The sequence below is a fragment of the Manis javanica genome, chromosome 3 (assembly GCF_040802235.1).
Source record: "Manis javanica isolate MJ-LG chromosome 3, MJ_LKY, whole genome shotgun sequence".
In the NCBI taxonomy this organism is placed as follows: Eukaryota; Metazoa; Chordata; class Mammalia; order Pholidota; family Manidae; genus Manis; species Manis javanica.
This window is the reverse complement of record NC_133158.1, coordinates 18,441,018-18,457,850: the sequence shown is the minus strand read 5'-3', so window position 1 is coordinate 18,457,850 and position 16,833 is coordinate 18,441,018. Positions and strand designations below refer to the sequence as shown.

The following is a 16,833-nucleotide window of genomic DNA, read 5'->3' as shown; positions in this document are numbered from 1 at the left end:
ACTTCCATCATGCCAGGAGGTTCCTTCACATCTCCTCCTAGTCAGTCCTTCTCTTCTAGAAACAACTGCCATTCACTTTGCTGTCACCATCTATTTGTTTTGGTTTTTTTAAATCCTTATATAAATGGAATCATACAGTAGCATATGCTATTGTGTCTGGTTTGTTTCACTCAGTAAATATGGAAAGACTGACTGAATGAATGAATGAGAAATTCATAAATGAATTTCCTAATTCAAATGAATGTCTAATTCCTCAGTCCCAATAGACTGCTCTCATTAGGATCTGTTAAGGCATAGGGCACATGTTCTCGTTGGGGGCAAAAATTGATCTTTGATTCAGGCAAAAAAAAAAAAAATCTTAGTCTTTGTATGTATAAAGCACAGGTGTACATCTAGTACTTATCAGATAGGCAGGCTCTCTGTGGTATGAAAATTTCACAAAGGAGTGATAGGAAAAAGAGCTCCTTCGGAGTGACGAGGTGATAATGAAACAGCCCTGAGTGGTCAGTAAGTTCTGTCATCTGTCTAATCCTCTGTCCCCTCAGTTTCCTCATCTTGTTGGACTGAGATAGTAGCAGCACCTGCCTCCTAAGCCTGAGTGAGGGTGAAGTGAGATTGCATGTAGTTCTCAGTATGCTGGGCACTTCATCAGCCCTCAGAGGCTGGCAGCTTTTCCTGAAGTGCTGTGGAATTCTGCCTCTCGGCTTCATCAGTTGACTGGCAAGGGTGTGGGGTGGCCACACTGCCTGAGTTGGTCCCTCATACCTGCCCCTTAAAAGCTTGGGCAAGTTGCTTACCTTCTCTGCATTGGCTTGCTTCCATCTTTAAGATAGAAGTAATCATGATACCGCTTGTGTCCTGAGCTTGTGAAAATGACGTGGCACAGGGAAGTGAGAGGCATATAGTTAAATGCCCAATGATAATCATCAGCTCATCTGCCATCCTTCACTTGCTTCTATTGGAACATCTTGTTGTCCTTTCCTTAGTCATGTTTTGTATCAGGAAAATGTACCTCTACTTCTGGATTATTTATTTCAAGCAATTATTCCTCGGATTATGCCACTGCAAATAATCTCTAATTGTGAAAATATCTTTGACTTATTATTAGTAACTGTTGGGCTTTCAGCCTGTGTAGTTAATGTCTTTAATATCTGAATTGTGCATAGTATTTGAGAACTATTCTGGATGCTAGTTTTAAAGTCATTTGAGGACACACTTTTTCCCACTGTGATTGTATGCTGATTCTTGAACTCTTGCTCTGTCAGCACCAAAAACCTGCGTCCCTAGTCATGTCTGTGTTCCCTCCACTACCTCCATATATATTTGGATGAAATATAAGAATCATGTGTTATTCATGATTGCATTTTATCAGGACATGATATGTCTTTTTTGTTCTTTGAGACCCTTCAGGAAATCAGATATGTTGCAGGGCCAGTGGGGAGGTGGTTAGAGGAGATTGTGAATGGTTACCCTCATTTATTAACTGGGGAGAATGAGGCTGAGAGGTAACTGGGCCAAAACATTCAGTGGAAACAGGCAATCGTGCCTTATTTCTGGGGCCGGAACTCCACCTACTTCTATCTCTTTTGCTGCACCCTGCATGAGGAGGGGAGGAGGCATGGGCTGCTGGGGGACACAGTGACCCCCGCTGAGGACATTCTCGTCACGGCCAACAATAATCTCTCTGCCTGGAGTTAAATTTATTTCCTATACTCCTGCCTTTCTTGGAAAATTCCGTTTTTCATCTAGATATGTTTTCCAGACACTTATTGATTCCTTTTACTCTTTTGTAAACATTTCCTAACTTCCCAGATTTCTTCAGTGTTTTTATGTCCTAAGTGGATACAGTACAGAACAGAACATAGCTTCTGAACAAGCCTGCTTTTATCTGTGGGAGAATGAAGAGCTACCTGCCAGGTGTGATTTGCGAGGGAGGGCTCTGTGGTCCTCCATATCTTTCAGGCTTGCTGATCAAAGATTCCATCCCTGAAAACGCATTCCATACACAGCATTCTGTCCCAGGTGTGTGTTATCACTGTCAAGATTTTGCCTCCCCACACCCCACTTGTACAGTGGTTCTACCCATTATTTCCCATACAGTGACTTTGCACTTAAATTTACATGGAACAGGAACTTCCTATTTCTTTTGTAAGTGGGTATCTATCCAACATTTATCATAAACAGAAGGTCTTCCTAAAAAATGCAATTTATTAAAATTAAGAGATTGTTCCCTCTGGACTTGTGTACTGTCAATGATAATCAAAACATCATCCCTTATCAGAAGGAAGGTTGTAGAGTTGTGCTGTTACAGATCATTAAGTCAGGACAACAGATGGCTTTCCAAATCATTGGGAAACAAGGGCTGCCTCTTTCAGAAGGAGAGGTTTTATAGGTCAGTCTTGATAATGGAGAATGATGGAAAGATTGATCCAGAGGGCTCAGTGCCCCAGACATGGAAGGGTGGCCCGCAGTGGGTGGCGTCCTGCACCTACCTGCGGTGGACCACCTGGGTGAAAGGGGGCGAAAGAGAGAGAAGCCCTGAATTGAAAAGAGAGAGAAGGAGGGCCTGCAGCCAGGTCTCCTTCATAGTTCTGTCCAGTGCAGACCTGGTATCGAGTGTAACAGGATTCTTTATCACTTAATTTATTCATTATGTGAATAATGGGATCAACCTTTCTGGTCACAGCCCAGTGGTTCAGAAACAGAGCTGAGGTCAAATTTCCCGTGATGCTCGCTGTTTGCGGGCATGCTGGCAGTTGGGGCCTGGGGTGGGGAGGAGTACGTTTTGCAAAGTTAAAGGAATTCTGTCACCTCAGATGTAAAACTTAGTCTCTTCTGGAAGGGATCAGATTATTCCACCCTGAAAGAATTACTTTGAGCTGAAGGCAGTTAGAAAATAATCACAGGAGAAACATTGCCCTCTCCCTATTGTCTAAAGTCAGGGCATAAATTTCCCTTTTAAAGGTACCCCCCTTTCTTATCACTTGAGTCTGCATAACACACCTTTAAACAACCATATGGTTCTCTACCATATATTTCCTAGTCACTGTCCCACAATTTAACACTTCTAGGGATCCAGACAGCCTTTTCCAATGTCTTGTCACTTCTCTGTAATTTATCACCCTTTGGTAAAATGGTATGTAAGTTTCTGAGTTCAGCCACTTCTTTGGGTTTTCATTTCTATTCTGTGAAGCCCTTGTACACTTCACAGTATTAACATCAATAAAGAAACATACACCTATTGGTTTTACCCAGAAAGCCGGTCTGCTGTTTCCCCAAAGTTTTTGTGGGCTATCTCCTATTCTCACAAGTTTGAACCCCACTCAGCTCCCCAACTGAGACTGGTTTTTATTCATTGACTTCCTGTGTGGTGGGAAATTGTCCTGACATCCTATCCTTTATCTTATCTGTTTGATGATCAGTCTTCCAAACTGGTTCTTACCCAGAAGTCAAGCCCTCTTGGAATTCAAAGCAAAACCCATTTCTCTCTCAAGTACCCAGCACGTGCAAATCAGAAGCACTTTGCTTTCAGCCTATTGTGTCTGCTGCTGGTTAAAAACATCCATTAAGTTCTTCAGCTGCCTTCTTTATTCCAGGCTATGTCTGCCCTCCCCATAAATACCATTGATTCAGTTGGTGGGAAGCAGGCCCCATGACAACTAGAAATAGCTAATGAATGAAAACATGTGTTTACTATTTTAAAAATACCTTCTTGCTTCATGTGCTATGACCCTCAGAAGAAATCCCAGACCTTGTTTTTCTTTGGATGTCTATTTGCTGCATGTTTTTCTCTCATTTTACACCTTGTCTCCTGTCACCAAGGGCATCTTTTCTTCTCAAGTGTTTTTAATATAGTCTCCTTTTTTCTTTTAATTTAATAGTCTCCTTTTTTCTTTTCTTCAAAACATTCCAGTAGAAAATTGAGGAGGAATTTTGCCAGTTTTCCTGGTTAGGAATGATTATGTGTTTGGCAGAAGACGGTCAGGTGGGGCAGAATTGCTCCCATCAGAGCTAGTAGATTGGAGATTGAACAGGTGCCACTATGGTCTAACCACACTTTGCTTCCTTACCTTAGGCCTTCCGCGGACTTGCGGTTCACATTTAATCTTTATAATGAGGACTCCACAGGACAGCCATCCACCTTGCCTCCGTTCTTAAAGGACAGGTGCCAGAACTTAGCCACCAATGAGTGGCCTCTGGGCAAAGGCTGCCTCTCATGCATTCAGCTCCATTCGCCAAGGACTTGTCAGTGTCTTACCCCTAACTGGTGTCCACAAGTCTTGGCTGAATGAATGATGCCCATCTTTTATACCTTTCTTCATCCTATGTTATGATTCAGGCTTTTGAATAAAGCACTTAATCATCATTAATAAACATTTTATGCTTAGCTTTATTTCTGTCAACTGTTTGCAAATCACTTCAAATTAATTTTAGGTCAAATGGCTTTTGAAATTTATTTGCAACTTTCTGTCTGTAGTAAAACTTAGGTGTTTCAACTAAATTAAAAATGTTTGACGGAGAATACGATCACTCCCGCAGGGGAGGAAAGGATCTGAGCAGCAGTGTGATGCTGGATTCCTTCCTTGAGCCATTTCACCGTCATACACACACTGCCGCCCCCTTATTGGAGGGGATGTGTTCCAGGATCCAGAGTGGATGCCTGAACCCTCAGGCAGTACCAAACCCTCTGTGTATTATGTTTTGTCCAGTGCATACATACCCATTTGTTGTAGTCCCACTTGTTTATTTTTGCTTTTGTTTTCCTTGCCTGGGAAGATGTATCCAGAAAAATTATTAATGCTGATGTTCATACTATTTAATTTATAAATTAGGCACAATAAGAGGTTAACAATAACTAATTAGAAAAAAGAACAATTATGACAATATACTATAAGAAAAGTAATGTAAGTATGGGCTCTTTCTCTTAAAATATCTTCCTGTACTGTGATCACCTTCTCATATGGTGTGAGATGATAAAATGCCTGCATAATGAGGTGCAGTGAGGTGGAGGACAGAGGCACTGGGGCTTAGTGGGAGGCTGCGGTTGGCCTTCTGACAATATGTTGGAAGGAGGATCATCTGCTCCAGGCTGCAGCTGACTATAGGTAACTGAAAGCACGGATCGGAGGGAAGGTCCTGTACTTGGCACACATTCCACATACTGCGTGAGGTTTGCAATAAAGAAGCAGCCCAATTTAGTACCACATGTTTTTTTAACAGTATCTTTTCAGTAGTGTCACCAGATACTTCATTCGCATTTGTAGTTCACGCACAAACCTGTAAACATGTGCTTTAGTAAGTACATCAAGTCAGAGTTACATCTGTTAGTGTATCTTCTGGGGCCGTTCTCTCCTCTTGTCAGATGTGCCAAGACTAACAAAATTAGTTGTCTGTTTTTGTTTTCAAGAGAAGTTTCTCAAGCTACAAACCTTGGCATGATTCTTAGAGTGTTTTTCTTACCATTGGAACAGGAGAAGCATTTTGTCGTTTTTTTTTTTTTTCAAGGTGCTTCAAACACCAGGTAAAAAGTCAAAATTCCAGAATATTGGCAGGGGTTGGAGGGCAGGCGCTCTGACTTGGAGATTTTTAGGAGTCTTGAAGGTTTTTTTTTAAATTGAAGTATAGTTGATACACAGTATTGATTTCAGGTATACAAGATAGCAATGTGACTGTTATTTATATTATCAGATGCTCACCCTATGAGGATAATTACCATCTGACAGCATACAAAAATACTGCAATATTATTGACTATATTCCCTGTGCTATACTTTATTCCCTGTGACTAATTTATAATTGGAATCTTGTACCTTTTCATCCTGTTTACCTGTTTTATCCCCATGGCAACCACCAGTCTCTTCTCTGTGTCTGTTTCTGTTTTGTTTTTTAGATTTCAATATATAAGTGAAATCCTTGGTATTTGTCTTTCCCTGCCTGGTTTATTTCGCTTAGCATAATACCCTCTAAGTTCATCCTTGTTGTTGTAAATGGCAGTAGTTCCTTCTTTTTTATGGCTGAGTAGTATTCCACTACATATATGTGCCACATCTTTATCCATTCATCTGTTGATGAATGCTTAGGCAGCTTCCATATCTTGGCTATTGTAAATGATGCTGCAGTAAACATAAGGGTGCATATGTCTTTTCAAATCAGTGATTTTGTTTTCTTCAAGTGCATTCCCATAAGTGGAATTACTGGGTCATATGAGATTTCTGTTTTTAGTTTTTTGAGAAACCTCATACTGCTTCCCCTAGTGACTGCACCAATTTATATCCCACCAAGAATGCAGGAGGGTTCTCTTTTCTCCATATCCTTGTCAAGACTTGTTTTTTGTCTGAAAAGAAATGTTAACCATTCTGACAGGCGTGAGGAGATAGATCACTGTGGTTCTAACTGGCATTTCCCTGATGATTAGTGATGTGTATCATCTTTTCATGTGCCTGTTGGCCATCTGTATGTCTTCTTTGGAAAAATGTCTGTTCAGGTCCTCTGCCCATTTTTGAATTGGGTTATTTGTTTTTTTGGTTTTGAGTTGTGTGAGTTCTTTATATATTTTAGTTATCAGCCCCTTATAAAATTACCATTTGGAGATATTTTCTCCAGTAAAGTAGGTTGCCTTTTCATTGTGTTGATGGGTTCCTTTGCTGTGCAGAAGCTTTTTATTTTGTTGTAGTTCCACTTGTTTATTTTTGCTTTTGTTTTCCTTGCCTGGGAAGATGTATCCAGAAAAATTATTAATGCTGATGTTCAAACATTTACCGGCCGTGTTTTCATCTAGGTTTAAGGTTTTATGGTTTAAGGTCTTACATTTAGGTCTTTAATTCATTTTGAGCTTATTTCATTTATTTGAGATTGTTCTTGTTTCTTGAGATAGGCCTTTATCTCTATGAATTTCCCTCTTAGAGCCACTTTTGCTACATCCCACAGATTTTGAACCATTGTATTTCTGTTTTCATTTGTCTCCATGTGTTTTTTTATTTCCTCTTTGATTTGTTCATTGCTCCAGTGATTATTAGCATGTTGTTTAGCCTCCATGTGTTTGTGCTTTTTTCCAGCTTTTTTCTTATAATTGATTCCTAGTTTCATACCACTGTGGTCAGAAAAGATGCTTGATTTGATTTCAGTCTTGGTAAATTTATTGAGACTTGTTTTATGACCTAACATGTGATCTATGCTGGAGATTGTTCCACTTGGGAAGAATGTGTATCCTGCTGCTTTTGGGTGGATGTTCTGTAGATGTCTATTAAGTCCATCTGGTCAGTGTGTCATTCAATGCTACTGTTTCCTTATTGATTTTCTGTCTGGATGATTTATCCACTGATACAAGTGGGGTATTAAAGTCGCCTATTACTATATTGCTGTCATTTTCCCCCTTTAGGTCTGTTAGTATTTGCTTTACATATGTAGGCACTCTTATGTTGGGTGCATAGTTATTTACAATTGTTATATCCTCTTATTGGACTGATCTCTTTATCACTGTGTAATGCCCTTCTTTGTCTCCTGTTACTTTCTTTGTTTTGAAATCTATTTTATCTAAGTACTGCCACTCCTGCGTTTTTTTTTCACTTCTATCCGTGTGGGGTATCCTTTTCCATTCCCTCCCTTTCAGTCCTCCTGCTGTGACTGCTGCTGGTGGGCCCTGGGTCAGGCCATTACGCATCCTGGCTGCCAGCAAAGATTGACTGCTGCTGTTCTGACTCACTTGGTGCCCTTTTTGGTGCAGCTTCACCAGCGGGCTACTCCACGGTGATGCACCGTGCTGGGGCCTTCCCTCCACCTGGCTGCCAGCAATGGCCGATGCAGCTGCCCTGGGCCGGGCTTGTTGGGTGGGGCAGGTGTTCAGGGGAATGCTGGGCAGAGCAAGCAGGGTAAATGGAGAGTTTCAGAGCTGGTTTCTGCAAACGTCTGGCTAGCTGGGCTGAGGAAGGACTGGAAAAGTGGTATTCGCTGTCCCTCTTCCCCCCACTGCCCCGGAGAGATCCCCCTTGGACCCCTGTCCTTCCAGCACACTTCTCAAAGTTAGTAATTCTCCTTTCAAGCTGCTTCTTCTGTGTTGGGTCTCAGTGCATTTGACACAGCGCCCTGGTCCTCCGTGAGTGGGGACTTGGCCTCCCTCCCACAGCCCTCCAGCTCTCCCAGGTGCCCAGCCCCATTGATTTTCAAAGTCCAATGCTATGTGGACTCATGTTCCTGGAACAGATCCCCGGGGCCAGGTGTGCCCTGTTCCCAGGCATTTCTGGCCTCCCCGCGCTGCTCTTTCCCTCCTGCTCGCAGGTCAGGGTGGCGGAAGGGTTTGCATCCAATCAGTCATGGTTCTGCCCCTTTACCCATCTCAGTGTGGTCTTCTCTCGCTTGCCACATGCAGAAGGTCTGTGCTGATGGTCGTAGCTCATCTTCAGAGTCATTGTATCAGACACGGTTGCTTCCTCAGTGTGCTTGTGGGAGGAGGTTGTCACCCTGACTTCCTGTTCCACCATCGTCCCCACGATCCCAGGAGGCTTGAAGTTCACCAGCACCAAAGTCCTCCTGGTAACAGCAGAGTTTTTTATTTCAGCATAATTTTGTCCGTAAATTCAACATAGGCGCTTGTCTCTCCTTCTATGACTCTATGACCTGGTCCACAGCTTCCAAGATTGGAGAAAGGTGTGCCTAAAACATATAGTTGTATTTTCAGAGGATATAGCTTAGTGGTTAAAGAACAGAATTTTAGAATCCAGCTGCTCAGCTTCAAATTCTACCTGTTTATACTGGCACTACAGACAGAAACCGAAGCATTGGAGTAATCTTATTTGTACTGACAGAAAACCACTTAGAGGCTAAGTACATCCATGAGGACAGATAGCAGTTTGAGGACAGTTCTGTCACTGCAGATGTATTTTTAGCTGCTCCCTCTGTGAGCACCGTTTCCGTAGAAGGGATTGAAAGTATTCTTAATTAATAATTCTATGGTCAGGTGGCTTTTTGACTTCAGTTTTATCGTACCGTTCATTGTCGCTGCCCTGGCTGTTAATTCAGCCATAATTTTTACATGAGACAGGCTTGAATGGCCTATAAAGATTATCAGTCAACGTAGGGAAGACTTCGCTCCACCTACGCTCCTCCATTCGGGATGCCTGAGGATTCATTTCTCTAGTGGTGTTTCCCTCAGATCCAACTGGAAACCCAGACAGTCTCACCCTCTGTTTCCCTCACCACACACAGTATTTCTCACTTGTGTAATAATTCCATGCATGCAGTTCCTAGTGTAGTGATTCTGTGGCCCATTCCAAGCAAGCTAGGAAGGGTTTTATTCTTCATTAACTCAGTCCCCATCCTCCTCCTAACCGTCATCCCAATCAATAATGCTTGGACAGCTCAGTCTCTGTGCCTTTATTTCCTCATCGATGAAACAAGGATGATAATTGTACCTGTTAATGAGATTGTCATGAAGATAAATTATGTCAATATATAAAGGCTCATAAACCAAAGTCTGGCACTATTAGTACTATTATTATTACTTCTGTTACTATTACTTTACTTTGTTATGTAGGCAGTTTCTGTCTACTAGTCAGCCTGTGTCTTAATTCCAGCTGCTATAATGATACCATAGGCTGGACGGCTCAAACAACTGTGTTCTCACAGTTCTGGAGGCTGCAAGCCCAGGGTGAGGGTGCCAGCATGGCCGGGTTCTGGGGAAGACCCCCTTCCTGGTTTACAGGCAGACTGACATCTTCTTGTTGTATTCTCACATGGTGGGGAGAGAGGGAGGGGGCGAGGGCTATCTTCCTCTTCTTATCAAGACAGTAATCTCATCATGGGGGCTCTGTCCTTATGCCCTCATTATCTCCCAAAGACCCTGCCTCCTAATGTCATCCCCCTGGGGGCTAGGGCTTCAGTATATGGATTTGGGGAGGACACACACACAGTCCATAGCATCTTGTATTATGGGCAACTTGTTGCTTAGCAACTGAGCTGTTCCCTATTCCTTCCAGGAGGGGAAAGGAAAAGGGCAGAGTGCATAAGGTGATCCCTCTGCATCCGCCTGTCTACCCCCGCCCCCACCCCAAAGTGCAAAAGACCTCTTTCACACTTAGGAAGAAGACAGCCTGTGGTATAAGGAAATAGTGTTCACTACATATACTTAGCACTATGGTATTTCTTTGATGCCATCTACCTGTCAGAAAAACCACTAGCAAGATTCTTAACCTAGTTTTATGTGGAGGTATGTTGCATAGGAACATTTGTTTAATAACCACAGCTTCCTGAAGCATAGAACTTGGCCTGACTTCAGCAAGAAACATTCTTGAATGTTTTGTTACATTTTCTAGCAGAAAATCTGAAAGAATCTTAGAACTAAAACCCAATTTTGAATGAATACGACTTAATAAAAATCTGATATTTTCTTTACTGCATTAGTTTTATAAGCTAGTGGTATAGTTGATCAATACTGCATCTATTAAACAAAGTGTTTTTCTTTTAAAGATCTTCTGGAGTGTGTACAATAATATTCCTCCTGTAACTAGCCTGCCTTTGAGATGTAGTTATCATTTAATGAGAGGAGAGAGGCGACCACTTTGGTAAGTGTCTAATATGTAATTTGAGGTTAAGGTGGGTGGGAAATGTTTTCATAAAGCTCATAAAATATTTACTTCATGCCAGCCTGGAATGCCCAAGTGGCTTTCAGTAATTTTAAAATGTGGACAGTAATTTTAGCAATTGCTTCATTATGAAGTGCACCCCTTCCCACTACCCCCTTCACATGGGGCTCTGTGATGATGAATAGACTTCTCAGCATTCCCTCACTGGGCACCCAGTTGCAGGCTCCTTATAAACAGGACATCATTAGTGCACTGGAGGTGCGATCATCTGATCGTATGGGGTGTTGCTTCATTTGAGTTTGTTCTTTCATTTGTTCAATAATGACCTAGACAGTGGAGTGAAAAGCCTTAGAGCCTTGTGGGGGGATGAGGGGAACAGATGTGGTATCCCAGTCTGCTGTACGGTTGAGCAAAGATCATAGTGCCTCAGACATCTCTAAGACGTGAACCAGACAGAAAGCATGTGATACAGATCATGGCCCAGGGTCTAGGGGAAGGTGTGCCTTAGTCGTGTGGTGTAGCGATGCGGGTGGTGGGCAGTAAGCCAGTTTGCTTAGGCTGGATGCCATTTAGTAGTAAATTCTTACATCATGTCCCTCAGCTGCTGTAGTTATTTACTTATTAATAAAATGGAAATGTGTATTGGCTCATTTGTTAGCAAATGATGGAAACCTAACCTGAGCAAAAAAATGGAATTTTTTTTGGTCTCTGTAACTGACAAGTCCCCTGGTTGGGCTGATTTCCCAAGATCTGTGGACTCAAATGTTTTAGGAATCCGATGCTTTCCATCAGTTTGCCTTTGCCTTTCTCTATTTTGGTTTAATTTTCAGACAGCCTCTCCCATTTATGGTGGTGAAATGGCTTTCATATGTTCCAGTCTTACACCCTACAAGTTTATCAATGTCAGCATTCATCAGACCCAGTAAAATGCCAGGACTGGCTCTCATTGGCCCCCGTGGGTCACCTTCCCATCCCTGGCCAATCACCAAGACTAGGAAGAGGCTGTATGTTCATAGGCAAACCTGGCGTATTGTCCCACCTTGAAGCCAGGATGTGGAATTAACCCTATCAGAATGGGGCTGGCCTAAGAGTAGGGGAAGGTAGCTCCTTAAAGGGAAATTGGACTTCTCTTACAGACGAGGGAGAAGAATCTAAACAGGGAAACACAACAGATGCCTACTAGGGCCCAGGTCCTATTAGGCATATAAGACAGTATAAGACAGGGTTGGTAGGAAAATCCGCCAAGGTGATATCATGAGTGTGGTAGTGAAATGCCAAGGCCTTCACACACGTGGGAAGCCTTTGCGTTAATTTGCTCATCTCCAAATAGTCTAGGCAACCTCTCATCACCACCTCCTTGAGCACAGAACTTGGCTTCCCACTGCCTTCCCTGTCCTTGTGGGCCCTGAGTCCCACTTTCTTCCTTCCCCATGTCCACCCCCTTCCTTTCTCTTTTACCTGCTTCTGTTTCCAATAAAAAGACCAAAGGAGAGTTTACTGAAGAATGCTCTATGTTTTTTTCATCTTTAATATCATCTTATTAAACTAAATGTATGTAGAACTACTTAATCCTTGAGTATAACTTGAAATGTTGATCTCTGATCCAGGGAAGAGGAGAGTAATGCCAAGGGTGGCGTGTGGAAGATGAAAGTTCCCAAGGACAGCACGGTAAGTTTGTCCTCATCCTTGTCTAGCCCCGGCTCTGCTTGGGGCCATTGACCCCATATGATATGATGAACATCATGTGCGTTTTAGACGCCCTGCCTGGGAGCCTCAGAACACACCTGGGGTGAGGAATTCTCTGCTGCCCTGGGTGATTTTCTGCCTCACACTGCCACTTGAAAACAGTGTTTCCATAGAAACAGTGTTATAGTGTGAAGAGCTACGTGCCTGTAAACCTTACAGAAAGGCCGATTATGATGGTCATTTCCTCCCCAACTGTAACTAACCTGTGGGAGTTGGTTTACCTGGTCAGAATCAGGACCCTTCCCTCCACAGGCTTGTCCCTCTCCCACCGGGGACTAAAGCAGTTCTGAGCATGACAATGGTGTGCAGAACGAGGATGCTTGGCAGGCTTCATATCCCACCATTCTTTGGGGCTTTCTGTGAGCCTGTGCCCAGCTTCCCTCGGGCTGATGAGGACCTGGTTGGTTAACCAGCCTAGGGGGATGCTGGTTTCTTGTGGCCAAGCCCCAAAGACCTAGATATCCTAGGGAGTGGGCTCTGAGTCATCGTCCTGACTCAACACCAACATTCAAACCTATTTGTAAGCCCTGGGAAATCAAAAGCTTCTTTGAAAATGGATGAAAGAGCAAATGTTCCCCAGGCTCACCTTTTCATGGTGTCTTTCATGTGGATAAGCTCAAGGAATTAAAACATCTCAGGGACCTGTAGGCCTGAGCTGGAGTCATTTCCGTATAAGCACAAATGTAAAGACATGATCAGCATTACATGCTGAAGATACAAATTGTCTTCAAGATGTGTAGCTCCAAGATTTGCCTGGGATTTGGCACTCATGGTATGTCAGGGGAGCAAATCACAAAGCAGGCAAGGCTGATGAAGCACCTCCTGCCCCCTTAAAAAGTAGAGAGAATAGAGTAGAGAATATAACAGAATGAGGTACTGTGAGTTGCTTTTAATTTCAGTAAGAAGATGTTTTCCTTTTCATGTTCTTCATTTACTCACACTAGGCTTTGAATTCTAGTGGAAACAGTCATGGTGTCCACCTTTGGGGAAAAGTAGCCAAAAGGTACATTTGTCTTTTCTTGGCTTGTTAGCCCACTTGGCCACCTTGAGTCACAAAGAATGACACTTTCATATCTATACAAGCGTCCTCAGTCCTGGGCAGGTCAGCCCACTCTGAGCTTGTGATGAATGAAAATCTCTTAGGCCAGTGTCATCTGAGTTCAGCACAGTGGAGGGAGCTTTCCTTTCCCCTGACTTCCTCTCAACACCCTCAGCTTCATAGTTAATGGATGTAAGGGACCACAGATGGGACAGGTGGAGGCGATTTCTAGATGGGAGACAAGAAGACCAAAATGGGCAAGGGTCTAGGAAAGAGAAGAGAAAACGTTTCTTGGGAGGGAAAGGTCACAGTGGTTAACTCCTCGTCTTGGTTAAAAATTCAGCTAGGGCTGCTTTCAACTCACTGGAACATAATAACAAACACTATGATTATAGTTAATATGTATTGAGTACCTGGCCTACAGCAAACACACAGCTTTTTATGGAAATGTGGAGTCCTTTATGTTGCAGTTACAGTGCTAAGCCCTTTGAACACATTTGTTAACTAATTGAACAGTCACAACAACCCTGGCAGGTCGGCCCTGTTATTTTTTTTCCCGGTCCCCTAAATAAACTGGTGCTGCGTGAGGTTGATAACCTGGCCTGGGTCACGGGCACTAAGCAGCCCATCAGGATTTGCACCCAGTTCTGGGAGCTTTCAGAGCCTGTGACCTATGGCAGAGGAGATAAAATGGGACCAAGAACCTCTTAAGGGGAAGGAAGAGGATGGGCTGTTTGGCTTCCAGGAACCTGAGTGCATGCTGGATGGTGGTAGGAGATCTGGAGAAGGGCCTCCCGTCATTCTCACTGATAGGAGGTAGCCCAGAGCATGTGCTAACTCTTCCAGGGAAATGCATGAATGCACACATAAAGCTCCACCCCTTAGCACAAACCATGCACCTGGAGTGGAAATTTGCAATTCCCAGGTATTCAGTAAACCAGACATTTCCTTAAGGCCTCTTCACTTGTGTCACCTTTAAAGTACCATATAAACTGCAAGAAAAACAGAAGAAAGGGTTTTCAAGAGAAAGATTTTACTCATAGCATGCAAATAGAACCAGCTGATACATTGTGAGTCTGTGAACGATACAGAAATTGGAAAATTACAGGTCATTTGAATGCACGGCCCCCTGCTTCCTTTGAACATCATCTAAGGTTTCACTAGAGATGAGCTTTGTGACTTTGGACACAAATCAACGGATGCAAAGTTTGTGATTTTGAATCACTTGTATCTGTCTGGGTAAAGTTATTCATAAAACAATACAATATATGCCACTGTGGAGAGGGTTTCCACCTGTGATTTAGAGACATCTGTGGGTTTTGGACCCCACAATTGAGGCTACATTAAAACAGTTGGGCTGCTAACACAATTTGTGTGGGTTTCATATATGGGCATAGAAAGTACGTGTGGATTTGAAGAAATTATTTATTATTTATTATTTAGCTTCTTACGACAATTGTCTAAAAGTATATCTGTATCGTTGTTGCCTTTTTTTTTTTTTTTGGTTTTCTTTTGCTTTTTTGTTTTTGTTCTTTTCCCACCAGTCCACAGTTTGGAAAGAGCTGCTCTTGGCGACTATCGGGGAACAGTTCACAGACTGTACCGCTGCAGGTAACACAGCCCACAGCTCTGCTCATCCCTGCTCGTGTGTGTGCGGCTCCTGCTTGTTACTTGCACAAGTTTGTTCTTGTGTGTTTGACTTTCTGTCTGTATTGATGTTGTTTGTTCTGTAACTGAAGCAACCTAGGTTTTCTCCATGTGAGCGAGGCACTTAGAGTTACATGTGTATGTATGTATGTGTATATTATATGTATATGCATGTGTGCATATGCATATTTTTCCCCCATAGCTTTATTTTAATAGTGTCCACAAATGTCTGGCCAACATTAAGAGGGAAAAAGAACGAGAGTGCAGTAACAGTTGGTCTAGTAACGCAATTTGTGTAGGTTCCCCATTCCTGTTCTTCAGAGGGGGCAAGCACCTTTGGGTCTAGTGAAGTGTGTCGTTAGGGAGGGTCAGTCCTTTCTATCTCTCGTCTGTCCCCACGTCGTCCTGTTCCTCTCTTGATGCCCTGCTCAGAGACTTACACAGGGGAGGGAGGGATGCTCTGGGACCCCACAATTGAGGCTACATTATAAGGTCTTCAGGACTTCACCTTGGAGACCATTTTCAAATACTGAGTGACTTTCTGAGAGCCTCTGTGAGTAGTTTTACTTTGCTTTGTTTCTATCATGAAACCAAAGAGGAGGATTGAATTGATTGTTCAGAGTTTCACTTGCTTCTTGGGTAGTTCCTTCTGAATGCGTCTGAGGTACCATTTAGAATAACATTTTTCCTGCTCAGCTTTCAGTTAAGATTTTTTAAAAATTTATTGGTATTGGTTAATCTGCCCTCAGACTTCTGAGATGACTCTCTGGTCCTCGGGAGCCCCGGTGGGGCCCGCCAGTGCCATGGCAAGCTTCACGTCCATCTCACTAGCAGTTTCAGTAATTCTACTTTGTCTCCATTACTTCTCACAACACTGCTTATCCATAATCACTTAAGGGAAAACCTGGGTTAAGAAGAAATTGTCTTGAAAGAACGGATTTCTTCTGTTTTAATAGGGAGTAGTTACCAGCTTCACAGTATGCAGCTAAAAATGTGTCCTTCGGTATAATTATAAACACAAATCCCTGGGAGAGCAAGTTTTCTGTATGAATTATTCCTATTTCCGGCACCAGGGAAAATAGTCTAAGTAATAATAAATAGCCAGGAATGAGTAAAGAAGACCTATTGTTCTGTGGTTGACTTAGGAAATGAGAACACCATTAACTATTAACCCGGGGCTCTTCCATTAACCTAGCTCTGCCACTTGAAGCAAGTCAGATAATTTCTCTGGGCGTTACTTCCCCCATCTTTTTTTTTTAATTGAAATATAGTTGACATACAGCATTCTACTGATTTCATGTGTACAGCATAGAGATTCGACAATTATATACATTACGATATGCTCACCAAAAGTGTAGTTCCCATCTCTCACCATACAAAGATATTATATTATTATTGACTGTATTCCCTGTGCTGTAGTTTTCATCCCCATGATTTTTTTATTTTATAATTGGAAGTTTGTGCCCCTACTTTAACCAGGGGCTCCTCCTGGCTCTATTGTCTTACATTGACTGCCAGCACCCTAAAGTCATCAGCATTTTGCTGGTTGATTCTCTTTATAAGTATTACATGTTTGCTGATGGATTCATCTTTGCCTAAGAGTTGCAGCCTTCTTGCCATGACATTTCTGAAATTGCTGTGCTCGTTGGCTACGTCTGGTTACCAAAAGCCAAGCCAGACTGAAATATTGCCAGTTCAGCATACTTAGCATCCCTCAGTTATAGCAATCTGTGACCAGTAGCGTAGAAATGGGCAATACCATACCAAAACTCTGGAGAATGTTGGCATTTCCCTAGAAGGCTAATCTGGGGTCTTCATGGCTATT

At 42.7% G+C, this 16,833-nt stretch overlaps 1 protein-coding gene across 4 annotated transcripts in view; it reads left to right on the top strand.

Annotated features, from left to right (window-relative positions):
- Positions 1 to 16,833, top strand: part of EIF4E3 (eukaryotic translation initiation factor 4E family member 3) — a 49,247-nt gene that overhangs the window by 16,127 nt on the left and 16,287 nt on the right. For all 4 annotated transcript variants that reach the window (XR_012128962.1, XR_005061546.2, XM_037019211.2 and 1 more), the window contains exons 3-5: positions 10,461 to 10,555; positions 12,184 to 12,244; positions 14,906 to 14,972. Coding sequence is in view for 2 of the 4 variants with exons in the window: in XM_037019211.2 (XP_036875106.2) it covers positions 10,461 to 10,555; positions 12,184 to 12,244; positions 14,906 to 14,972 (223 nt within the window). In the remaining 2 variants the exon portion in view is untranslated. The remainder of the gene's footprint in view (positions 1 to 10,460; positions 10,556 to 12,183; positions 12,245 to 14,905; positions 14,973 to 16,833) is intronic.